Genomic DNA, 26,811 nt, shown 5'->3' on the forward strand with positions numbered 1-26,811 from the left:
CTGATGTTCAGGACAGAAATATATCTGACTGTCCTCTTCTGAAGCCTCACAGGTCATGGGGTCAACATGCCATCAGACAAACTGTTCCCACAGTCCAGACGGGTTCAGGCAGGACGGAAACCTTCAGAGAACAGTCCCATATTCTGAACTTTAATATTTCAATCTTAGTCCAATCAATCTTCACAGAAATGTTTCATATTTAGTCATGTAAATATTAGTCTTTTCTTATTATGTTTATTGTTGATATTTAATGTTGTACCTGTAGATATGAGCGCACAGTTCACCGAAGTTAAATTCCTTGTGTTTGTAAGCATACCTGGCCAATAAATCTGATTCTGATGTCTTTAGAGGTGCAAGGTGTCTGACTTGAGAATGTCCATAGTATCTTTATAATCTTCCAATGTATTAATGATAACCAAGGGTTAAAATAACAATAAGTATTTATTTATGACAGAAAGCAGATTCCATACTCCTCCATATTCCAACCCTAACCCTGCGCCGTCTTCTCTCGCTCGCACAGGTCAGCCCATGGGTCCACCCCCGGTCCACCCCGTGCACTAACCCGAACGACCCACAGATCACTCTGTCAGCGCGCCCTCTGATTGGCTGCCGGCCGTTGTTCACGTGAAGCCCGTGTGGCTCCTTTGAAAGAGAGAAAGTGTCGCAGGTTCAGAGGGAGAGAGGGCAGCTCGCGAGCAGAACGCTCAGACAAACGTTCTGGAATCTTCAGCGAGGAACACACAGTGACGTCACATAAAAGTTAGCGTAAAGCCGCTGCATCACTTTGAAGGAGAAGCTACAGATGATCGTGAGGAGGAGCTGAGGCTTTGTTCAGGTAACTCCGCCATGAGGAGGTGTGTGTGTGTGTGTGTGTGTGTGTGTGTGTGTGTGTGTGTGTGTGTGTGTGTGTGTGTGTGTGTGTGTGTGTGTGTGTGTGTGTGTGTGTGTGTGTGTGTGTGTGTGTGTGTGTGTGTGTGAAATCAGCACTCACACAGCGGCCCTTTTTCAAACCAGCCCCTCCACCCTCCCCCTCCGTGAGAAGTCACACTCGCAGCTGAATGAAGTCACCTTCATCAAGGTGTAGAAATACAGCGAGGGCTGCATCCGAATTACCAAGTACCTACTCAGTCTGTCAGTAGTCAGTACCTACTATCTGCTGTATACTGTTTAGTACCTACTATTCAGTAGGAGTGCACAGTAGACAGATATTTGTTTCTATTTTGTCTGATTCATTCAGTATGAAAGTGACGTCATTTACGTTACCCGAACCGGCTGTTTATTTTTATTTTTTTTGTTTAGATTTATTCAAGAAGAGAAATGCGCATATACAATCAGTTAAAAAAATAATAATATCACAATGTAAATCAAGTAATAGACAGATTAAATAACTAAATAACATACAGTAGGCTAAATAAAGGAAAGTACAAATGAAAGACAGCAATATACAGTAAAGTAAAATAAACAAATAAAGACGCATTTAAATAGTGAAATCATTATTTAAATAGAGGGGGAAAGGTTTTATAATAATGCAGATATTTGTCATATGTTCTGTTGTTAATTAAAAGTAGTGATTTCAGTCGGGACTTTAACTCTAGATTAAAAATTCATATAATTAATCCACGCTCGTTTGTTTTGATTTGGAGGCGCACGTGAAGTGACGTTTAACTTAGCACTGCATTGTGGGAGTTAAAATACAATTCATTTCCTGAAAGGATGCATCTGATCCATACTGCATGAAACCTGGAAGTTAGTATCCATACTGAAATGTTCAGTCTACTGAGGTGGACCCAAAAAATGACCACTGAATGACCACGAAAGTTCAGTCTACTGAAAGTGACTGCATACTGAACTGTGGCTATTCAGAAAGGGCCCTGTTTTCATTCACACACAGGGACAGGCTGTGGTACTTTGACGTTTCATTATCGCCGCTAGGTGTCGCTGTTTGTCCTGCTGAGGTTGTAAACGTAAATAGATCCTGTTGCTGCTGACAGAGGGTACATCCCAGTTCCCTTAATTGCATCCAAGTGTCCTCCACTTGCGTCTTAGTCCCTCCCACCAGAGATGCATGGAGAGATGCAAGGAAACGAAGCAGAGGAGAGAGGAAATGAGGAGATATGTTTAAAGAGACATGAGACGTCCTTTCCTCTACAGCGTCACGTGAAGCGACGTCTGTTTGTGATGATGACATCAGCTGATCACGTTCAGCTGTCAGTCGACTTAAACAGCTGTTATGTCCACACAAATATGAACTGTATTATTTCTAATAAAATGGACACAGTAACAGTGTTTAATCTGTGTACTTTATCTGATAACAAACACCTGCACATGAAGAACAACCTACAGTCTGCTTCAAACCAAAAGGACGATTTCTAATGACAAAAATATTTAATATTAAATTGTCTATTTATTATTTGTATTTGTTTTGACTTCTAATTCGACAATGAATTCTGTATTTTATAAACACAGATACTTATGTCTCAGGAATACAGTGACAATTATTTACGAGTTCTAAATAATAGAGAAAAAAAAGTGACATTTTCCAAACAGAAGATCATTAATGATCAGTCTGATATGAAACTTTACAAACGTAAATAATGATGAATGTAAAATGTGTTTCTTACTGACGGACTCCCTGTGTCAGCAAGGGCAAACAGTCTGAGTGATCATGAAAAGAAAACTATTATGAAGAAATCATTTATGATCTTTTTTTATCACTTCATATTAACAGATTTTTTGTTTTACAGTTAATCAAAAACAAATCAAATGTCGGGAGTGATTGGCCTATACACTCTTAGGTATTGATTTTATAGAACTTATAGGCTACATAATATTTCGTTACTCCTCATGTCAGACACTTTTTTAATCCCAGCTCATCACAGACAGACTCTTTACAAACTGACAGATGTTTATAATCTGTTTAAATGTCCGACGGTCCGTTGAGCGTCTTTTTAATGTCTTTCTTTTCTCCGTTATTAAACTCCGCTCATGTTGATAAGTTTCATTTAAGTCTGATCCGCTGCAGCGTCCAATCAATGAGTGAAAATCGATAAGGGGGCGGGTCTGTCAGTAAAAAGACTTCCGCAAAGTCAGCTCTCGTGTATCATCGGTCATCGCTCCTCAGATCTCCCTCCTCTCTCCTCCTTTCAGTTATAAGAGCTTTGGGACGATCCTTAACATGGCGGGTCTAGAACTACTTCCGGTCCGGCAGAGGAGGGAGGACCGAGGAGATAGCATTTAAGAGAACTGAGATGCAGGGATGATGTCACCTGAAGAGTCCTGTTGGTGGATCATGTGATGTGAGTCAGGACAAAGACCTGGGTCTTGGTTGATTCTCTTCCTGTGGTGGACTCATTAAAGGTGTTTTTAACCTCTAATCTGTTATTATGAAGATGGATGGTATCAAACAGTAAAAAGTAGACGTGTCATGAGAGCGAGGTGTAGCAGAGGAGTCTGTCTTAATACCTCAACGTGGACAACTTATTTCAACATTTCAGACCGAGTGCAGGAGTATGACCCCATATTTCCGTCTACAACTTCTATACTCTGATACGTAGTAGAACTCAGTTTGATGTTTCTTTGTTATTGTTGTTGTTCAAACCTCCAAACCTCTCTACTGTTCAAACTCCTTCCCTCTGGCAGGTGTTACAGATCACTGTACGCAAAAACAACCCGTCATAAGAACAGTTTCTTCCCCCAGGCTGTCACTCTGATGAACACTAAACAGTCACAGAGTGTCAAAGCTGTCGCGGTGAAATGACTCTAAACAAACCGTCACTGTAAATATACATATATGCGTATATATATTATTTAATTTAAATGATAATAAACACACACTTATTTATGTAAACACTGTAATTGACATCTTAATTGACCCATTTGTCACATAACTGCATTTTACTTATTATCATTTAACTTCAGCATCTTTTGCACTATTCACCACTGCACTGTTCCATATTTAGTCATGTACATAGTCTTTTCTGATTATGTTTATTGTTGATATTTAATGTTGTACCTGTACATAAGAGAGCACAGTTCACCGAAGTTAAATTCTTTGTGTGTGTAAGCATACCTGGCCAATAAATCTGGTTCTGTATGTCCTCTCTCTCTTTCAGCGCTGTGTGTGTGTGCGTCCTCATCATGCCGATCGACATGGCGTTACCTCTCTACCTCTCCAAAAAGGACTTCGTCTACAGGACTTCTCGGACGTCCTGTGACCCGTCTCTGAGCTCGTGCCTCAGATTTCAGCAGTCTCACCTCATGGACCAGACCGAACCAGAGGACGGACGATCGACCAGGAGAGAGTCGAGGAGAGTCAAGAAGCAGGTGACGTTCGCCGACCACAGAGGCCTGGCTCTCACCAAGGTGAAGATCTTCTCTCAGTTCAACGACCTCATCGACGTCCCCGTCAGCGTCCAGGAGATGTTCAGCTCGCCTCTTTGCGCAGTGCCCGAGGAGGACGAGTTGGTGCTGGACTTCACTCAGCCATCCTCGGACTACCTGAGCTTCCGTCAGCAGCTGGAGCAGCAGCTGGTGTGTCTGGAGCACTGCGTGCTGAAGGAGAGGGCGTTAGCAGGAACCGTGAAGGTGAAGAACGTGAACTTTGAGAAGAGCGTGAAGCTGCGTATGACCTTTGACACCTGGAGGAGCCACGCTGACGTGGACTGTGTGTATGTGAAGAACACGTACTCTACTTCCTACAGCGACACCTTCTCCTTCACCGCGTCCCTGCCCAGCCTGCTCGGACCGCTGGAGCACGTTGAGTTCGCCGTCTGTTACCAGGTGGGCGGGGCCGAGTACTGGGACAGTAACCATGGCAACAACTACCGGATCGTTTGGTCGTCGATGAAGAGGAAGTACCAGGACGCTCGCAGCCACCGCACAGACTCCTTTAACTTTGGGATTCACTTCGACCGTTACGGTAGCCCCACATGCTCACACGGGATCTTCCCTGATTGGCCGAGTTACGCCGGCTACGAGAACAGCGGCCCGTACTACTGAGCTGTTTTACACGTGATGTGAGACGAATGTTTGAGGTCATTCTGCTGCACCTGCTAACGTTTAGCAACAGAGGTGGCAATTTGGTTCACTGTTTTGAAAGTCTTCTTTTAAATTTGAGTTTCTGATGGATCATGAACAGAAACATTTCTTTATGAAGTTTAAAAAGATTTATCGTCTTTTTGTTTTTATATTGTAAATGTTGGATCTCCACGCGTCCTGTAGTCCGACTGACGGTCCAGAACCAGACCAGAACCCGTTGGTCCTCAGGTAGAAGAGTCCGATCACTTTGATGTGTGCTGAACGGTTTTCTGAGGATGGACTGGTCGTGGTTTTTTAGCTCCGACTCCTCCTGGTGGCGTGCTGCAGGTTCGTGTTTCAGAGAGAGACGAGGTTTGAGTGTCGTCATGTTCTTCTTCACCATCGTGCTCGCCCTCTCTGAGTTCTTTTAACACGCCGAGTCCAAGGTCGTGTTTGTGCTCGGTACATGTGTAAACTGTGAGTTAGCGTTACCTTCCATGTTTGATTGTTTTATGTTCTGCTGTCAGGGATCTAACGACTTTTTATGTTTCAATGCTGCTCAATAAAGTAGAACTTTTGAACTTCCTGTTTTTAGACCATCATTAACGTGACGTGTTCCTATGGGGTTAAATCACTGACCTTTTCCGAATAGTCGCAGTTCAGTAGGCAGTACGTACTTTTCAGTAGGAGTTTCAGTATACTGAACTTTTGTGGTCATTCAGTATGCATTTTTTGGGTCCACCTCAGTATACTGAACATTTCAGTATGGATACTAACTTCCGGGTTTCATGCAGTATGGATCGGATGCGTGCTTTCAGGAAATGAATTGTATTTTACTACCCACAGTGCAGTGCAAAATTAAACGTAAATCATCACTTCACGTGCGCCTCCAAATCAAAACAAACGAGCGTGGACTAATTTAATCTTAATTTAAAGTCCTGACTGAAATCACTACTTTTTGTTAACAACAAAAAATATAACAAATGTCTGCATTATTACAAAACCATTCCTCCTCTATTTAAATAATGATTTCACTATTTAAATGTGCCTTTATTTGTTTATTTTATTTTACTGTATATTACTGTCTTTCATTTGTACTTTTCTTTATGTACTGTATGTCTGGCAGGCCGTCAACCAACGATCCGGTGGGGAGGGGGTAGGGGTGGGGTGGGGGTTGTTCTGGCAGGCCGTCAACCAACGATCTTGAGGAGCCTAAGAGATCTCAAGAGCTCCCAGGAAAGTAGATGGTTAGTGACTGAGATTTACAGATAGATACATGCAGTAATATGATGTACTGTATATGCACAGAGAGAGAAAAAGAGAGGAGCTCAAGGTGCCAGTTCCCCCGGTAGTCTAAGCCTATAGCAGCATAACTAAGAGCTGGTCTACACCAGCACTAACTATAAGATTTATCAAAAAGGAAAGTTTTAAGTCTATTCTTAAAAATACAGACTGTCTGCCTCCTGGACCCCGGCTGGAAGGCGGTTCCAGAGGAGAGGAGCCCGATAACTGAAGGCTTTACCCCCCATAGTACACTTAGAGACTGTAGGTACCACTAGCAGGCCTTCATTCTGGGACGGTAATGTTCTCGAGGGACAGTGCGGCACTAGTAGCTCCTTAAGATAAGATGGTGCCTAGCCATTTAGAGCTTTGTAAGTGAGAAGAAGGATCTTGAATTCTATTCTACACTGTATAGGGAGCCAGTGCAGAGAAGCCAAGACAGGAGTAATGTGGTCCCTTTTCCTAGTTCTGGTCAGTACACGAGCTGCAGCGTTCTGGACCAGTTGAAGAGTCTTTAGAGACTTGCCAGAGCACCCTGATAAAAGAGAGTTACAATAATCCAATCTGGAGGTAACAAATGCATGAACTAGTTTTTCTGCATCATTTTGTGACAGGATATTCCTGATCTTGGATATATTACAAAGGTGAAAATAGGCTGTTCTTGAAACTTGACTGATGTGAGAGCTAAAGGACATATCTTGATCAAATAGAACTCCTAGATTCCTAACAGTGGTGCTAGATGCCAGGCTGATGTCTCTAAGGACAGTCAAATCACTAGAAAAAAGTCTCTCTGAGGTTTTTAGGACCTAGCACAATAACTTCAGTCTTGTCTGAGTTAAGTAGCAAAACATTTCTGGTTATCCAGGTCCTAACGTCCTTAAGGCACGTTTCTAGCTGACATAACTGACTTGTGCCATCGGGCTTCATTGATACATAAAGCTGAGTATTATCTGCATAACAGTGAAACTGTATGGAGTGTTTCCTCACAATATTTCCCAGAGGAAGCATATATAATGTAAAGAGAATTGGTCCAAGCATTGAACCTTGTGGGACTCCATGGCAAACTTTAGTGTGCATAGAGGACTTATCATTAACATGTACAAACTGAGATCGGTCTGATAAGTAGGATTCAAACCAACTTAAAGCAGTCCCTGTAATTCAGAGTAAATGTTCTAGTCTGTATAATAGGATCTGATGGTCAATGGTGTCAAAAGCAGCACGAAGATCTAACAAGACGAGCACAGAGAGAAGTCCCCTGTCTGAAGCTAGAAGTAGATCGTTTGTAACTTTAACTAGTGCAGCCTCAGTGCTATGGTGGACTCTAAATCCTGACTGAAACTCCTCAAATAAACTGTTGTCATGGAGAAAGTCACACAGCTGATTAGCTAGCACCTTCTCCAGGATCTTTGAGATAAAAGGAAGGTTGGATATAGGCCTATAGTTAGCTAGAGTTCCTGAATCTAGAGTAGGCTTTTTAAGTAGAGGTTTGATTACCGCTACTTTAAATGCCTGTGGTACATAGCCTGCCAGTAAAGACGAATTGATCATATCTAATATAGAGTTGCTAACTAAGGGAAAGACTTCCTTAAACAGCTTGGTTGGGATTGGGTCCAAAAGACAGGTTGACGGTTTCGATGCAGAAAAAATGGAACATAGCTCTGAAAGGTCGATTGGAGAAAAACAGTCGAGACTAATATCAGGTCCTGGAACTGTTTCTGTCATATCAGAGGTATCTGCACCAGGTAAGGGCAGGAGGTTACCAATTTTGTCTCTGGTGTCTAGAATTTTGTTGTTGAAAAAGCTCAGGAAATCATTACTGCTGAGGGCTAAAGGAATACAAGGCTCAATGGAGCTATGACTCTCTGTCAGCCTGGCTACAGTGCTGAAAAGGTATCTAGGATTGCCTTTGTTTTCCTCGATTAGAGAGGAGTAGTAGGCAGCTCGAGCGTGACGTAGAGCCTTCATATATCTTCTATGACTATCCTGCCAGAATAAACAAGATTCTACCGTTTTGGTCGAGCGCCATATTCTTTCAAAATTCCGCGACGATTGTTTTAGAGTACGGGTTTCTGAGTTGAACCATGGAGCCACTCTCCGCCGCTTGACAACCCTCCGTTCTAGGGGAGCAATCGAATCAAGAGTAACTCTCAGCGAATCCACTGCACTATCAACAAACTGATCTAGCTGAGAGGGACTAAAGCTATCATAAGAGTTTCCAACTGGGTTGAAACACAGTACTGAATCAAAAGCAGCTGAAATAGCTTCCTTAAATCTAGCCACAGCACTATCAGACAAACTTCTAGAGAGCACACCTCTTCCAAGCAGAGATAATTCTGGCAGGACAAAGTCGAAATGGTCTGATAGAACAGGATTTTCTAGGAAAACTGTAAGGTTATGGATTTCAATGCCATAAGCTAAAACAAGATCAAGAAAGCTGAATGAAACATGAAACATGAAAGCTGTGCTAAGGCTATCATTATCAACATCCACATGGATATTGAAGTCACCTACAACAATTATTCTATCACTGCTAAGGACTAAATCTGATAAAAATTCTGCAAATTCAGATAGAAACTCAGAATATGGGCCAGGAGGGCAGTAAACTACAACAACTAGAACTGGCACTCATCCTCTCTACTCCTCTCAACTCTCCCATTCTCTCCTCCTCCTCACTCGCTCCAATCTCCTCCTCACTCTCTCCAAAATCCTCCTCACTCTCTCCTGACTCCTCCTTTCTCCTCCCCACTCTCCTCATCACTCCTCCTCACTCATCCACTCTCCTCCTCCCTGCTCATCCTCTCCTCCTCACTCCTCCTCTCTGCCTCACTCTCTCCTCTCTCATCCTCCCCCTCACTCTCCTTACTCCTCCTCTCTCCTCCCCCTCACTCTCTCACTCCTCCTCCTCACTCTCTCACTCCTCCTTTCTGAAGGGCTGAGACTTTTTGAGAATAACATTCATCTTAACAAAGATCTAGTCTGAATTTTGAGGGGAAACTTTTAGAAAATGTCCTGATTTTAAGAGTTTTATTAGACTTTTATCACTCAGAGTGACTTGTGGTTTTTAGGAGGCTTGGTGAATGCGAGCTCAGGTCTTTAACACAGACGAGGTCTCACTCTGAACCAAACAGCGTGTCCCAAACGCCAAACACCACGTCAGACACAGAGAGAAGTGAAAGAGGAACATGAGGATGGTCTCTGAGACGTTAACACAAACACATCAAACTTTAACAATCACTTCTTTTATTGAAAGCTTCAGTTTGACTTCTCTCTCTCTGACAACGCAGCAAGTTGACTGTGAGACGACCACGGACACTCCACGTTCTGCTTCCAGCTCGAGTCCTTGGTGTCATACACCTCCTGTCAATCACAGTCACATGACCAACAACCAATCAGAATGATTCATCAGTGATCACACATACACCTCCACACAAGATCAACAATGAGTAATTGTCATCAGGATCAAACCGTCACCATGGTAACACCATCAGAAGATCATTGACAATGTGTAAAAATAATCAATCTGATCATGAGGTCAGGTAAAGGTTGTAATGACAACACCGTTCCTAAACAACCAATCAGTGATCAGCACCTTCTTCCAGACGGGGAGGGTCGCCTTCAGCTGGGTGACGGCGTGCTGAATCGCCTGCTGTCCATCATGGCGATGAGGAGATGAGATCGCCATGACAACACTCGCCTGGCCCACCTCCACCCACCTGAGGGAGGAGCACGGGGAGTTAAGGGGGAGGGGTCACAAAGTGTAAGAGAGGAGGAGTCATGAAGGGGTCGTGCGTTCTCACCCCAGCCGGTGATGGATGCAGACGTGTGTCACGCTTGGCCAGCGCGCCCGGAGGTCACCACAAAGCTTCCTGAACTCTGATTGGGCCATGAGCTCGTACGCCTCGTACTCCAGACCAATCACCTTCCTGCCATCCACCTGATCCTCACGGGTTGTACCTACACACAGACACAGACACAGACACGCACGCACGCACGCACGCACGCACGCACACACACACACACACAGGTTTAAGTAAAGATTTTTTGTTTTGATACATGTTTGTAAATAAAATTTTTGATTTAAATAAAGTTTGAACCGATGAAAAGAGACACAGCTCCACACGTCGGGCTGTTGACGGCATCTACCACTTCCTGTACAGACAGCCAATCACGGCTCAGCTTGAAGATGTCCTTCCTCTCCTCTGATTGGTCCATCTGACAGGAATGACACAGAGAGTCCATCGGGTTTTCATCCTGGCCTGAAGGATGTTTGCAGCGCTCTGATAGGCTCTCACGTGTCACTGATTGAATCTGTGTCAGTATCTCACCTGTCCACCAGGTGAGCGTCAGGTCTGTTTATCCTCCGCTGAGCGGCGGAACCACGGCAACTTCGTCTCCGTCCCCAAGAGTCACCGACTGGTCGCCGATGGCAACGTACTGCTGACGTACTGCCAGGACCACCTGATCCTGCAGGAGAGAGAGTCTACACACACACACACACACATGCACACACACATTCATACATAACAAAACACACAAATAGACACACACACACACACACAAACAGATATATTGAATATATGAATATTGGCGTCCCAGTCTGTGAGGTCACATTGTGTTACATCGTTACTGAATCAACTCACAGCTGTAGCTCCACATACACACACAGTCAGACATGCACACACACAGCGCTCCTTCACATTATTGGTAAATTGTTTTGAATCAGTGAACTTGACCTCGGGTGTCGCTGCACCAACAGTCCCCAAAGGTCCCGGCTGCTGATTGGTGTCGTCACGGCAACGGCCTGCTCCTCTTTGACTCCAGTCAGCTCCACGCTCTTAGCGAAGTACAACACACACACCTGAAAACACACACACACGCAACATGTCTGATGACGTCACTCTGATGGTTTATCATAATTCAGAACTCCGTCTGTCACTCAGTATATTTGACTTGTTCCCGCCTTTACATCGTGATTAATATAAAAATAATTACTTTAACAACGCAGTGACATTTAATCATGACGTCACTGTGATTTGGCGATGACATCACTGATCTGCACACTCTGTGTCACACTTTGAAAAGGTGTTTTGACTACAGGTGTGCGGAGTGTCCCGGGTTAGTTTGTGCTAAATGAGACAGATTGTCAGAGGAGTCTGGTGACGACACATGGACACGTGACCCAGCTGAGCTTCTGTGCACGAGACTCACCTGTGCAGTCATGAAGAAGTTTACAGGTTCTGAACAGCTGAAGAAACTCGACGAAAATTTCGATGAAAGTCTGTTGACATGCTGACGGTCACTTCCTGCTCCTCCTCTTTCCTTCTTCTTCTGTGGTGTTTAACATCAGCTGCGGTCCTCAGCGTCTCATCCCTGCCCCCCTCTGGACACAGGAGGTAACCCTTAGAGTCCTGAACTCCACCTTCAGCTAGTCCCACCCTGAAGGAGAAAAACCTCCTTCTTTCTGGAAACACATCGACCACAGAGAACAGGTGAGTCATCGTCACTGACTCTGTTCTTAAAGTGACCAACAGGTGAGTTCATCATTAACCATGAGCAGTCCAACATTTTATTGTGACGCCAGTCAAACAGGAAGTGTTTGTTTGTTAAATAGATCTCTTCTTCGCTCACAGAACACACAAGAAGTCACGTCAAATTAGGTTTTATCAGACAACCCTTTATTGTGAAATTATTATTATTATATAGTGTGTGTGTGTGTGTGCGCGTGTTTATTTAGTTTATTTGTTTATTTGAATCAGAGACAGTTTACTTTGTATCAGACTTAGGTTAACTAGCTAATTTCCATCTGTTGTCGCTGGGTAGATGATGGCAAGAGTCAAACAACCAGTCATGCGCACACACACACACACACACACACACACACACACACACACACACACACACACACACACACACACACAGACACACACACACATACACGTTTCCCTGAGAGGTCAAAGGTTGTCCAGATGACACATTGATGCTGACAAAACTGGTTTCTTAAAATCCATGTTGTGACTTTGAAATGCAGAAGTTTGTGCAGTTTCAGTTCAGTTGGGAGAGGTTGAATCAGTCTCTGTGTGTTCTTGCTGTCTGATCCTGATGAACTCCTCGATGACCCTCTGACTCTGCTCCGCTGACCACGCGATGGACTCTCTGAACGTTTGGTCTTCTTCGGGTGTTGCAGTGACTTTACAGATGTTCATCATGAGCATCAGCAGTGTTTGAATCGCCCTCCTTATAGTTAAAGCCTCAAACACAGACACGGCTCTGCCTTCAGACACGCGGGACAGTCTGGTGTGAAAGGCGTCCAGCTCCGTCCGACTCGTTGTCTCCTCCATGTTGGACTTTTGTGATTCAGAAATCTTCACCAGTTCTCTCCCTAACTCTTCTACTTTTCTCAAACTTGTATTTTCTTTGAATGTTTTAGTGACATTTGAAACAAACACTGCTGCAGCTCCTGATCCTGCTGTGACGACTGCTAGTGCGATAGCTACTAAGAAGCTGGAGTCCCTGATGAGCAGAGCTGACAGGATCAACAGTCCGAAGCCGGATCGTCCTATAAGAGCTCCTACAGCTCGGGCTTTATCTGTTCTCTCCTGCATCTTTCTAACTCCATCAGAGATCCCCTTTAACTCCACCACAATCTGTCTCATCCTCTGCTCTCTGCTCTCCTCCTCGTCTGCACACGTGTTCTTCACTTCAGACAGGTCAGGATTATGCTCTTTACTCCGTCTCCGTCTCCTTGCTGCTGTCGCCGCCATATTCCTGAAGGTTCCTCTCTCAGTCTGACTCAGGCTCCTCCCCTCTCTGTGGAGACACAAACACTCAGGTGATCACATGACTCTCAGGCAGCTGTTAGAAACACACTTCCTGGTTGTTCACACATGAACCTCACAGCAGAGACTCTCCCTGTCAGACGGGGGGGGGGGGGGGTCTCCTGAGGTAAGACGAAGTAACAGAGTCCTCCATACGACTGTATAATGTGAATATTTGTCTTTCTATCAATGCTACATGTAGTTGAAGAGAATCTCAATGTGAACTGAAGAGTGGAGGAGAACATACTGGAGAACAGGAAACATAATGCAGCAGCAGGTTCATTAGAGCACGGAGATGGTAGAGGTGGCGTGCAGACAGTCTATGGTCGTGCAGCGATCACAGGGAATAAACGTCACCACCCCCTCCCACTCGCTCCAGGTGAATTCTCCTGATTATATCCTGCTGCGTTCTCACATCAGCTCACTCTGACTTTCTGCAGAATAAATACGAGGAGGCTGGAGGAGAAACTCCGGGTGAACAGAGAAACATTCAGATGTTTGTGTTCACACATGACGCTCAGCATGAACACTTCAGGAGGTCATGAAAATGTCTCCACATCGAGTTTCTCATGAACATCCTTGTGTCTCAGCTCACTGAGTGTGTCTGAAAGATTGTTAACCTGCAGGACGTCAGCTGATCCCTTCAAAATAAAAGATGCAATAAAATAATTATATATCTATAAATTCAAGTCATGGTCCCTTCCATCAGTCAGTCTCAGTAAACGAGACACATGAGAGTAAAGGTTAATGTTTAAGCAGGAACCTCAGTGTGCAAACATAAGAGTTCAGCTGCAGTCTGAAGGTCTCATGGTGATTGGTTGATGGATTATTACCTGATAAAGTCCAATAGTCCTCTGTTGGTGACAGCAAGTCCTCACAGGTGTGTATCAGCCAGGCTCCGCCCACTCAGCAGGTAAGCATTATAACAAACAACTTCAGTTCAGTGTTAAACAGAAGGACACACATGCACCTGACTTCTCGTGATAACAAGTTAATTTAGTTGAAATCTCAAGATTTTAATAAACGAACTTGTTATCACAGGAGACCAGCGTTGCTATGACAACAGAACAAGATAAATTAGTTTTTTTTTTAAATTGACTTGTTATGGTGGACAGGAGGAGTTTAATAAAATGAATGTCTGCTTCACATTCATGACTATAAATTAAAAATAGCTTCATTGAGGTGAGACACCTGAGTCGTACAGGTGTGGGAGGAGCTTCAAATGTAAACATTTCTATCTTAAATTAACCGTTTGTATAAAGTGACCACGATGAAGAACACAAAACATGTTTACAGACTGTTCGTCGACTCAGCTGCAGAACGTGAAGAAGAGCTGATCGTTTTACCTGTCTGAAGCCTCACACAGGTGAACACACTGAGCAGGTCAACACACCTCACACAGGTGAGCAGACTGGAGTGGGTCAACACACCTCACACAGGTGAGCAGACTGGAGCAGGTCAACACACCTCACACAGGTGAGCAGACCAGAGTGAGGCTGACAGATCAGAGAGCAGGAAGTGTAATGTTTTATTATCATGTTTCTCAGATACAGACTCTGAGATTAGCTCACCTGCTGTTTAATATTTAACCTCTCGGGCTCAATCCTCTCCAGTCTTGTCGTAACCTGCCCACCCAGCCTAACTCCGCCCTCTCCACTTGGCTCCACCCCACTCTACCTCACACTGCAGACACCCAAATAAAAGAAAAACCTGGACTCCATCCCGTCTTTCCAACCTCCAGCCTTCTCCTTTCTTTTTTTCCACCACAGCTCTGAAACTGCTCTCCTGAAAATCACAACCCGCCTTCTCCTCTCCTCTGAAACCTCCAGATCATTCCACACCACCAACCCATCCATCCTTCTGTTCCTTCTGTTCCTTCGACTTCACCGGAACTGCTGTCTCCTGGCTCAAATCAATTCCTAAGCATAAACAAACTGCTGCCCTCTGCTGTTCCCCAAGGATCAGTTCTCGGACCCCTCCTCTTCATCATGTACATGCTCCCCCCTTGGTCACATAATCTGCCGCCATGGACGTCAGTTTAACCGCTTCGCTGACGACACTCAGCTCCACCATCACTCCTGCCACTCACTCTGTCCTCACTGACTGCATCAGCAAAATAAAAACTGAGAAGTCACAACAACAAATCAGAAGTCGTCATCATTGTTTGTCCTCCCTCTCCATCGATGGCTCCACCACGTCCGTAACCTTGGTGTCATCTTTACATATCAAACACATCGTCCCTCCCTCTCCTTGAGACCGCTGCCCGGACCCTAACACACGCATCCATCACCTCCAGACTGGACTACTGCAACGTTTCAAAATAATTTATTTTTAAATCACAAGTTCAAACATTTGAAGATATTTTTTTACAATTTCAGGAATGAAAAAAATGTTTTCGCACAGAAACAGGAATGTTCTCGATTTAAAAAAAAAAAAAACAGCCAAAAATGTATGTTTCCTTTTTTCGCAGTAAAAACATATAAAACACAGACACAATCACACACACACACACTTAAAATCAATAAATAATTCAAATCAATCACACCCGTTTTACCCACAATTCAACATTCTTTATAAAACAGAAAAAATCAGCAGGTAGACATCGTGATTGACAGTCACCATGGCAACACTCACTCACACACACAGTGGTAACGACTTGTTTGGTCCCTTCATTGTTGCCGTGGAAACCTCACCTTGTTCAACAGGTGAGGTGTCTGTTTTATTTTAAAATGTTTCTGACTTTGACCTGCTGTTTGATGTTTTGTTGACCTTTGACCCTGACGACCTTACCAGGTTAATAAAAAAATAACAGTTTATATTTTATATCATTTTTTAAATTTAAAATCTTTATATTTTCCCTCTTCATGTTTTCTGTCGTTTTCATTTGTTTATGTTTTTGTTTTGTTTGTTTTTATTCGTAGCAGGTGATTTTATTTTAAAAGGGTTCAGACTCACAGGAAGTCTGATGCTTCAGCTCATGTCCTCGTTCTAAATGAACTTTTAATGAATAAATGAATTAATTTAGCGGGTTTCCACGACCTTCCCTCATTTTGTTTATTTTCTGTCGCTTGTCTCTGATTGGTTGATTCTTTTACTCAATGGACAATTTTTTTTCAGTATTAAAGTTTTGTTTTGTTTTTGTTTTTCAGTCCATCTCAACGCGGAAAGCGCTGATTTCCATTGGTCGCAGCTGCTGTTGCTGGGCAGATTCCGGCTCGTCTTGTTCTCTCAGCAGAGTGAGACCGGAGCGCCGGACCGAACGAAACCGGAGAGGAGCGAAAAGATCGTCGAAGTTCACCTGCAGCGAAGAAAACAAACAAATAATAAACAAACAAATAAACAAATAAAACAAACAAAGCTTTAGCTTTTAGCTTTAAAGCTAAAAGTTAAAAATAAAGAAAGAATTTCTTTTTTTTATTGAGTTGAGCAAAGACAAAACGTTTGGTCCCTGAAACTGTTTGAAGATAAAATGCTTCGTTCTGGTGGGCCTCAGCAGAGAAAGCGTTTCTCTCCTGGTCGCTTTTTATCTCCTAACAATGTTCAGGGAGACATTTTATTCTTTGAGTAAAGTTTGAGTATTTAGTTTAGAAAATAAAACAGAATTGTTTTACTTCTTCAACTTTCAAATTTCACCACCAGATCTACAAAGTGCTCCTTTAAAATGATTTTGGAAATGATTTGAAAAGATGCTTTTTTAAAAAAAGTTGTGTGTTTGTGTTTACCTCCTCGTGCACACTCCACGTGCACTGCAATGACGACGGGGGGGCGGAGCTACAATCAAAGCCCTTCCTGTGGAGGAGCAGGGCCACTTCCTGTGACGGACTTCCTGCTTCCTTTTACCACAAACAAATGAAAAGAGCTGTTGTTGCTGTTGTTGTTGTTGTTGTTGTTGTTTAATCCCCTTTGAATTATTTGTTTATAAATCTGATTCTGTATTTCAAAGAAAGGATCCAGGTGTGTCCAGGTGTGACCTCACCTGTGCGTCCTCCAGCGTCCTCAGGTTCAGCAGGTGAACGTCACACGGCAGAGACGAGCGGAGCGGCCGGAAGGGGCTGAGCTTGGGCAGCTGGCTGTTGCTATGGGCAACCATAGTGATTGGAGGGTGACACAGGGAAAGCGAGGTCAGGTGGGCGAGCAGGGACAGGTGCTCAACTGAGGCTCCTCCCACTTCCTGTTAAAAAGAAAACAAAAGAAGAAGTGTCTCTGACATCACCTTTTGTTCTTCTTCTTTTCTGATATTAGCTAACATAAGCCACACCCCCTCACCTGAGCCCCGCCCCCTCTGTCCTCTAGCAGCAGCTGATACAGGCTGGCCGTCAGCTTGTTGTCGGTGACGCCCTGACTGAGGCCGCGGTTATCGTCCTGCTGCAGCCGGCGGTCCAACACCACCTCCAGCTCACCTGCACAGGTCAGAGGTCAGAGGTCCACAAACTGACTGAAGAAAAGCTTTAACTGAGTAGATCAGTTATTTGAAGAAACAGCTGTGAGTACAAATTAAAAGTCTAAGATGTATTTATTTAAATTAATAAATACGTGACGTGATAAACAGACGTTCAGGTGAACAAAGACTCACCTGGTCTGAGAGCAGCGACCGCCTGACTCTGAGCTGACAGCAGAGACAAGCGAGACATTGAGTCCTGAATGAACGCCGCCGAGCTCATCGGGTAAAAGTTTGCCTGTAGGGGGAGCTTGGCCAGCGTCCGCCGCTGCTGCATCTGCAGCAATCAATCAATAAACAATATTTGACCAACATGAACAGTGATAAACAGCTTCAGATTAGACCGCCATGACTCCGCCCACAGGATCAACGACCACTAATCAATAAAAGACTGTTGAACCTTCACTAACTAATGATCACTCTGGAAGTGTCAACATGTGACATCATCAAACTCTGTGACATCATTGGACAGCAATCAAACCTGGAAACTGTTGAGGTCGGTGTAGAAACGGTTGCCATTGGTGACATCACTGACAAGCCGCATGACGAGCTCACGGTTGACCTCTGACCTGATGTCCACCGTGTTGGAGATCTCCAGGGATCTTCCAGCATGCCCTGGGGTAGAGACAAAGAGGAGACTTTTAATTTGAAGTGATCAACGGTGTCGAGTTTAGATATGTAAAATGTCAAAAATTGACTGTAGCCTGACAGACTGAACACAGGGCAGACTGCACAGAGCCTGACAGACTGAACACAGGGCAGACTGTATGATCTCATGTTACCTTCCAGGTGATACACTCGGACTTTGTGTGTGAAGTGTTTGAAACAGGAAGTGATGTCAGAGAAGACGGGACCTCTGGAGACCCGAACCAGAGGGGGTTCAGAGGACGAGTAGAGCTGCAAGACAAGAGATAATCAGAGAGAGAGAGCGAGAGAGAGAGGGAGAGAGAGAGAGACCGACAGAGAGAGAGAGAGAGAGAGACAGACAGACAGAGAGAGAGAGAGAGAGAGAGAGACAGACAGACAGAGAGAGAGAGAGAGAGACAGAGAGAGAGAGACAGACAGACAGACAGACAGACAGAGAGAGAGAGAGAGCGAGAAAGACAGAAAGAGAGAGACAGACAGACAGACAGACAGAGAGAGAGAGAGAGAGAGAGAGAGACAGACAGACAGACAGACAGAGAGAGAGAGAGAGAGAGAGAGAGAGAGACAGACAGACAGAGGGAGAGAGAGAGGGAGGGAGAGAGAGAGGGAGAGAAAGAGAGAGAGATAGAGAGAGAGGGGTTAGTCCAGGTATGACTGATCTGGTCAAGACTTGGTTCTGGTTCTGGTCTCACCTGGGCACCCTCCGCCCCTGGCAGGAACAAATAGGCGCCGCTCTTATCCTTGGCTGAGCTGGTCCCATACCACAGGAAGCTGACCTGAACCTGACGGACCGGACCGGACTGAAGGCGGAGCTTCTACATTTCAAAATAAAACAAAGTATATAAAACGTTTCAGTTTCACTGTAAAAAATCAATAATTAAATGTATTTAATAAATACTGAAACTAAATGGTGAAAATCATGAAATTAAAGCCCTACTGATAAGAACAACAAAATAAACGTCTTCACATAATTAAAAGTTTGTCATTTAAATCATAACTTTAAATATTATTTGATTAAATAAATTAAGATAATCGATCCTTTTCATTTTTCTTTACATTATTTTTTTTTATAATTCTGTTGAGGAGGAAACTATTTTCTATTTTTTGTAAATGCCTTTTATTTTGAAACTCTTACCTGCAGGAGGCCGGTCTCAGAGGAACTCCATATTTGGAAATGCTTGTTGCCAAGCGACAGGGGGGCGTCTGCCTTCAGGTGGGACACCTGAAAGTGTTCAGACTTGAATGTTGGTGGGTTACCATGACGACTGACCGTGTAGTGAACCCGATGGGAGGAGCCAACAGAGGCTTTGGTCACATGATAAACGACGAGTGACAGAGGAGGAAGTTCAGCCACAAAGTCGAGCTGGAGGAGAAAATAAAAAAAGACGTTTGATTTAACAGAACGCCCGCTGTGACACTGAAGCTGCGCTCTGATTGGACAGTCAATGATCACCTGGAAAGCCTCTGTGGACACTCTGCTTGGCTCCACCCACACTGCAGAGATCTGTGCAGTCATTGGTCGACCTGTTTCTGCGTCAACAACATTTGCATCCGGAGAGTCAACGACGACGCTGATGACAGACGTACAGAGCTGCTCGGTCGGGTTAAAGACGACCAACGACCTGAAATGACATCATCAATAATTAATAATCCATCATCACAGCTCTGAGAGGCTGCAGCTGACTCAGTCACTTAGCTTAGCATTAGCTGATATCACCTGATGAAAAACAAAGGTTAACCTGTTTCAGGGTCGACCTGTCAGGTGTCAGTCCGGATTCTTTGTACGCTGCTGTGTTTCAGAAAGTTGACCCGCTGACAAAGTTACATAGTCCTGAAAACAGGCGAGCGGGGCGCTCTGTTGACACGAGAGAGACGCCATTCTCCCTGCTGGAGGTTATTGTTCAGACAGATCGACTCTGAACACCCTCGGACCCTCTCCTCTCTGTAAGCCCCGCCCCTCTTACCTAGGCTCTTCACTGAGCGTGAGCGTTGTCTTCTGAGGCAGAGCGTCCTGCGCTGACATCACATCGTCCTGAAAGACATTTATACTGATTATTGTTTATGTTCATATTTTTATATTTATGACTCAGGTGTGTTTGAAATGTGTTTTTTTTTTTTTTTTTATAAAAAGAGGTAGGGGTCAGAGGTCAGAGGTCACCATTTCCATGAAGGGTTTCGATTGGTCGTGGTTGTACTGGCTCTTGTCCAATAGGAGGAGCCAGTGGGCGGAGCTCCGCAGCACCTGTCTCAGGTTCAGGATGGAGCGAAACAGTCTGTAAAATAAAGTTTTTTCATTTAAGAGTTTAATTTGATTTAATGTTTTAATATCTACACTGTAAAAAATGTCATGACTAAAGGGAGTGAGGGGAAAAGGATGTTAGGTGCTAATGCTAAATGGTTATGATGGGAAGCTAAGGCTAAGTGCTAACGAGGTGGTACCTGTTACCGTTGCCGTGGTGATGCTGTCCTTCAACAGAGAGCATGAAGGGATAAATGAGACAAAAAATGCTAACGCTAAAGACAATAAAGAGTTTATGGCACTACAATGCTAACATGCTAACACCTCAAAGTTAGATTGTATAATGATGACAGCTCCATAAAACCCTCTAAACATTTTATTTACCTGAACTGATGCTAACACACGCTAATATTTTACCCCCCCTCCTGCTAGAAACAATTTTAAAGCTATTTTTTATTAATTAATAATTTAAAAAAAATGTATTCAATTTTAATTCATTCTGGCGTCACACCTCTCTGCTAAGATGCTAACAGAAAGCTCTACTTGTTTATTTCTCTGCTAAACCTGTTAGCTTACATGCTAATGTGAATGATTCTGCCCCTGACTTGAGGCTGAAAGCTAACATGCTAACATATAATTACCCAACAGTCTTTTTATAAAACATATTCTTGAGCCAACTAATAAAACATGCTAACAGGCTAGGATGCTAACAGGTTGTTACCTGTTGCCGTAGTCGACCACAACAGGGTCACGGGCGGTGCCGGTTATGGCGTCGTGATGCTGGAACAACCCCAGGTTCCGCCTCCCGGCTGTCAAACGCTGGAAATGATCGCGTGCCGGGAAATCAGCAACCAGGTGACCGGCGTCACGGAAACGACGCATTTCAGCCAGCGTGAGACTGAAGAGGATTTCTGTCGCTCTGAGAAAAATTGATTAAAAACAGAAAAAACGAAAATAAAAATGAATTAAATAAAAGATAAAGATCAAACATGTGTGAACAGGAGAGTGACAGGTGTTACCTGAGCGTGGCCTCCAGCGTTCTGTCAAGGCGTTTGTAGAACGGTCGGGACGTGAAGTATCCACTCCAGTAATGGTCGTCTCGATCGGCGTACGTGAAGAAGTCGCCCTGCACCATGGGCAGGGTCGTCCCCGCCGTGCTCAGACGTTTATGAAGAGACAGGAAGTAATCAGAGAGCGTCCCGAAACGAGCCTGAAAAAAGACAGAACAAGAGGAAATATGAGTTTTTATTTAGACAGGGAAGAAGAAATTTCTCCAATCAGAGAGAAGCAGCCTCACTCAGTCGTCTTCATTTAATCAAACACTCAATGTCACAGGTGTGCCCTGCCCTCAGGCCCCGCCCCCCTCAGGTGTCTCCTGCCCTCAGACCCCCCCCCCCCCCTGCCCCCCTTCAGGAGTCTCAGGTGTTTCCTACCAGCAGGCCTCACCCCCTCAAGTGTCTCAGACATTTCCTTCCCTCAGGCCCGCCCCCTCAGGTGTCTCAGGAGTTTCCTGCCCACATGCCCCGCCCCCTCAGGTGTGTCAGGTGTTCACCTTGACGTGCAGCTCCGGATGTTGATCAAAGTAATCGAACAGTTTCTGGTAGTTGTTGAACTGAACGTCCCACTCACTCGCCTCCATGAATCGAAAGTCGTCACCAAGTGGAACGAGAAGAACCGGCGACCTGAAGAGTCGAGACTTCTGACGGTACTGATCGAGGAGGAGGAGCGCTCTGATTGGACAAGAAGTGACCACAGAGCGTCAGGACAAACACATTAAACCGTGTAAACAGCCATGGAGCTCAGACGAGTTTCACTTTAATTAATTTTAAATATATTCACCAAAGCCCCGCCCACTGATTACCTCTCCCTGATGTTCTGCTCTGTGATTGGCTGTGGAGATATTTTCCACGGACAGTTGACACGCCTCCCCGGCAGACGATGGAAATCAAACTGACAACAGACCGACGGGTTCGGACCGCACGTATGTGGCACGTCGTAGCTGTAGAACGGCATCATGTGACATGTGATGTCACTGCGAGGGGAGGAGTCTGAAACACACAGGAGGAGGGCGGAGTCAGAGTTTTTGTATCAGCAGCGTTTTGTCTTTGTGTCTAAGCTTGTTAATTTTAATGTAATGATTTCACTCTTCATTAAAAATATAAAACATTTGATCAAGAACGTCTCTGTGGAAGTTTGTTCAATTCTTAAGGTGCGCTAACGGAGAAACACTTAGTAAACTTTGTCTTCATGTGTGATAACAGTAAATCTATTTAAGAGCGGTGATGCACACTGAGGTTCCTCCCCACAGAGATAAACTCTCACACTATGTGGAACAGTGAAGCAGGAAGAGAGATTCTGTCTCCACTTTTCTTTGATGATGAGAGTGAACGCTGCCTGGCCGTAGAAACAGACCGTCATAGACAGAACTCTAGCTCGCCCACACTCACCCCAACTCTGTCGCCATAGAAACTCGAGCGTCTGTTGCTGGGCAAAGTGTTTCTTGACAGCGTAGTGAACACGCTGTATGACCATATCCTGAAGCCCCGCCCCCTTCAGAAGGTAGGTCATGGAGGGGGAGTGCCCAAAGGGATCGATGGCCCAGCCGCTGCTCGGACGCACGCCTGGACAGAAAGGTGAGAGTGGTGCTGTCATACAGGAACAGGGAGTGATGCGTGCCATGATGTCAGAAAGAAACAGGAAGTGGCGCATGTAGGAGGAGTCACGCACCGAGGTGTCGCTGCATCCACTGGTGTCCCTCCATCAGCTGATCGAGCAGAGCGAAGTAATGAGAATTTGCCTCGTCCGCCATCACCCAGCCGCCCGTCACCAGCTCCAACTGCCCCGCCCCCAGGAGGCTGACCAATCACAGAGCAGCAGAGAGAGACAAGTGAAGAAGAAAACAATATGTAATGTATATTTAATATTTATAAACATAAACATGTGTTTGTTTGTTTGTTTACCGTCTGACCGCGTCTCTCTTCTGCTCGTCGATCCCGCTCCACCATTTAGAGAAATAACTGATCTCTGCCCAAATCATCTTCCTCCTGATCAAGAGAGAGAGAGGAATGACATGCGGGAAAGGAGCCACAGGTCGGATTCAAACCTGGGATGCCCGCCTGGAGCACACAGGGCGCGCGCACTAACCACTCCACCACTCCACCACCAGCGCCCCACATTTCTATATTAAACCTCCCACTTTCACAAATGTTGTTGATGTTTGGTGCACCTGACAGCATGTGGGAGTTTGTCTATTGCTCTCCTCCAGCCGTGCTCAAGTTATTTTAAAGGACCAATCATAATGCTCGGGCAAAGTGAGTGATGTCACCTGGAGTCCTCGCTCAGTTTGATCAGCATGTTGTTCAAGATGTGTTTCGTCTGATCCTCATAGTAACTGTCAAAGGTCTTCAACCAGCCTGACACACACACACACACACACACACAGACACACACATACAGACACACAGAGACACACACACACACACACACACAGAGAGAGAGAGACACACACATACACACACACACACACACACAAAGAGACACATGTTTCATTAGAAGCTGGTCATGCCAGAAAAAACATTTGATGGCAAACTGTGTCTGTGTCTGTGTGTGTGTGTGTGGTTGACTGTCAATCACGATGTCTACCTGCTGATTTTTTTGGTTTTATAAATAATGTTGAATTGGGGGTAAAATGAGTGAGTGGTTTAAATTATTGATTGATTTTAAGTGTGTGTGTGTGTGTGTGTGTGTGTCACATAATCAGTCTCACCTGGGTCGTTGTGTGAGTGAGGAACAACAAACACCTCCAGTGGCTGATCGTCCCACATGTTGTCAAGGTAACTAATATCAAAGCCCTGTTTCCAGGCACCGCCGTCCGGGTTATCGAACGGGAGGAGGTCGTACACGTCGAGTAACTGAACGCCATTTTTTCCATCCTTCATCTTTTCGGCCAATCGGCAGCCAGGCAGCGTGCCAGCTCGGCTGAGGACAGAGTTTGAAGATCCATTAACCCCTCCCCCTTGTCCTCCCTTATCCCATGATGCTTTGCGAAGGAGTAGAGAGTCACGTAACGTAGCAACCAGGCGGTTGTTGTCGTTAAGGAGACGCTCCAATTTGTCAATCTTCAGCTGGAGGCGGGACAAATCCTGCACACAAAGATTTTGATTAGTTGAAATAACTTGTTGAAGATTTGACATTTCATGTCAGGATGTGTCCACTGATGATGATATGACAGACTCACCTCATCCACCTGTCCAGCAGGTTTCACCTTGCTCTGCTTTAGCTCCGCTCTCTGCATCAGCTCCAGCATGCGGTATAGTGACACCACAGCCACGCAGAAGACTCCACCCACCAACACAGGCAGCAGCTGACTCCTCTTCATCACTGAAACACAGAAACACTTTGAACACTGCCAGGTGCATTATGGGTAATGTAGGATAACACGTTGAAAGTCATATTTGGTCACACATTCTGTAAAATCCACTTCTCTATGTTCCTCTAACTCTAACATGTCTCTAGTCTGTCTACAAACCCCCCAATGATGAGAAAAGTCCATCCTCTCCATCTTTTGCCTGCTCCACTTTTCAGAAAATGTGTGCTCAAACAGGCCGTTTGGAGATTTTACCAACATGACATCACAAAGGGCAGTAGCCCCTCCCCCAGGTGGGTGACACTCCCACAGCTAGGTGTTTGTTCTGCCCTCTGAGTCTGCCTTCTCACCGTAAACGATAGGACATGGAGCGAGAAAGCCAGAGACACCCAAGCCCTTCCAGAGAGGGGGCGTGGTCAGACACAGCTCATTTACATATTTAAAGGTACAGACACAGAAACAGCCTGTTCTGAGCAGGGCTGAAATAGAGGGCTTTATAGACATGATCAAATACAGGATCAGAGTGGATTTAGAACAAGAAACTTCACAGACATGTTTTGAGAAGCTGAGACTTATTTACACTGATTGAAGAGGAGGAGAATGTGACCTTTAACTTTTTATTGAGTGTTGCACATCCACGTTTTGCTCAAATAAAACTCATTACAGAAACATTCACACTTCTTCTTTGTAGTGTCTGCGCTGTTTGTTGTTGTTGTTATAATATTCAGACTTTATGTACTAAAAACAGCAGCACCTGTCCTCTCATTCTCACACCTGTCTGTTTTCACCAATAGAGAGGGAACACATTTGTTAAAGTGGGCGTGGCTTGAGAGGAGCGATGAAAGTTAATATGTCCATGCTGTCAGTATTATTAGCTTAGCATAGATGATTGACACACATATTGGTGGAATTTAATGTTTATGTTACCTGTGTTTGTCATTCAGGTGTGGTTTGTTTCAGGCCTCTCACAGGTGTCTACCACACCCTTACCTGTTTATTACATCATCACCTTTTTTCTATTTGGTTTGCAGCAGATAAAATTATAAATATTAATAATAAACAGAAGTTTCAGCAAAAACACTTATACAATATACAATTCTAACATCTCTACAGTAAAACAGATGCGTTAAATAAAATAACCTACAAATGTAAAATATTTTTTAAAATGCCCTCTTTATTATGAACTAAAAACCGCCACTGAGAGTCTCCCCGCTGTGGAGCAACAATTCATCAAACTTTATTTTCTCAGATGAACTTTTCTTACTGAACTTCCGCGTTGGTCCAACAGCTACTGGTCTCGCGCTCCGCTGCGCCTCGTGCTGTTTCACGCAAACACCGTGACGTCACAGTCTACTCTCTGTTAACGGGGAAAATGAAATAAAACAAATAAATATAAACTTTAAAAAGTTAAAATAAGTTCGTCGGTTCGGTTGTCCCCCTGCTGCGAAACCTCAGGCTGATGTTGCGCAAGCGCACTGCCGTTTGTTTTGCTTCCGGTTTGGTTCAGCTGACTCAGCTCTACAGGCACAGTACTTCCGGCCCCGAGTGTCAACTCTAACAGAAACAAAAGCAAACCTCTGTGGTGGAAAAGAGGTGAGGAGCAAACTCTCAGGTTGAAAGCAACTTAGTTTGTGCAATGAGCAACTAAGCAACCTGACCAGTGAGCTGTTGATGGCGATCACATTAACAGTTTAACATCAATAAAAAGACCTGCTCAAACTTTATAACTTGACTTTGTAAGGACAGCCCTTTTCAGAGTGCGATCCCGCTCCAGTGCCGTAATGCAGCTACGCCATCATCACGCCTTTACACGTTCACATTGATTGCACAACGCCGCGGCAGGCGATCAGTCTGTAGGGACTTGGGTTGGCACCAGAGGGTTTTCCGATTTAAATCCTGTTCAGGTAGCTGGACTGCCGTGGTGCCCCTGAGCAAGGCACTAAACCCCCAACAGCCCTGACGTGGTCCCTGTGTAGCAACCCCCCCCCACACTCTGACACCTCGCCATTAA

At 44.6% G+C, this 26,811-nt stretch overlaps 3 protein-coding genes across 4 annotated transcripts; 1 reads left to right on the forward strand and 2 right to left on the reverse strand.

The window, feature by feature from the left end:
- The first annotated feature begins 629 nt into the window (after positions 1-629).
- ppp1r3b (protein phosphatase 1, regulatory subunit 3B) lies at positions 630-5,597 on the forward strand. 2 transcript variants are annotated; one of them, XM_020636979.3, is made up of 2 exons: positions 630-835; positions 4,113-5,597. In XM_020636979.3, exon 2 carries the CDS (start codon positions 4,138-4,140, stop codon positions 4,996-4,998), a length of 861 nt encoding a protein of 286 aa, XP_020492635.2. In that variant the 5' UTR covers positions 630-835; positions 4,113-4,137; the 3' UTR covers positions 4,999-5,597. The 2 variants fall into 2 exon arrangements, with proteins under 2 accessions (XP_020492635.2, XP_065821985.1); XM_065965913.1 differs by lacking the exon at positions 630-835 and adding an exon at positions 871-3,296.
- Positions 5,598-9,520: 3,923 nt separating this feature from the next.
- Positions 9,521-10,764, reverse strand: LOC109986353 (molybdopterin synthase catalytic subunit). Its single transcript, XM_020636975.3, has 5 exons — positions 10,623-10,764; positions 10,392-10,509; positions 10,095-10,251; positions 9,887-10,010; positions 9,521-9,654 (listed from the first exon to the last, which is right to left on the reverse strand). The coding sequence occupies exons 2-5, from the start codon at positions 10,507-10,509 to the stop codon at positions 9,550-9,552; spliced, it is 504 nt and encodes a 167-aa protein (XP_020492631.2). The 5' UTR covers positions 10,623-10,764; the 3' UTR covers positions 9,521-9,549.
- Positions 10,765-15,421: 4,657 nt separating this feature from the next.
- On the reverse strand, positions 15,422-26,294 carry man2a1 (mannosidase, alpha, class 2A, member 1). The gene is made up of 23 exons (XM_020636993.3): positions 26,065-26,294; positions 24,672-24,814; positions 24,201-24,576; positions 23,760-23,847; positions 23,395-23,478; positions 23,162-23,289; positions 22,882-23,055; positions 22,296-22,482; positions 21,987-22,164; positions 21,454-21,644; positions 21,156-21,353; positions 20,354-20,468; positions 20,160-20,227; positions 19,649-19,817; positions 19,331-19,558; positions 18,888-19,010; positions 18,333-18,447; positions 18,032-18,165; positions 17,686-17,827; positions 17,379-17,512; positions 17,089-17,283; positions 16,835-16,945; positions 15,422-16,410 (listed from the first exon to the last, which is right to left on the reverse strand). Coding segments are annotated over exons 1-23 (3,435 nt in total). The 5' UTR covers positions 26,066-26,294; the 3' UTR covers positions 15,422-16,257.
- Positions 26,295-26,811: the final 517 nt, after the last annotated feature.

This window comes from Labrus bergylta, chromosome 17 (genome assembly GCF_963930695.1).
Source record: "Labrus bergylta chromosome 17, fLabBer1.1, whole genome shotgun sequence".
Lineage (NCBI taxonomy): Eukaryota > Metazoa > Chordata > Actinopteri > Labriformes > Labridae > Labrus > Labrus bergylta.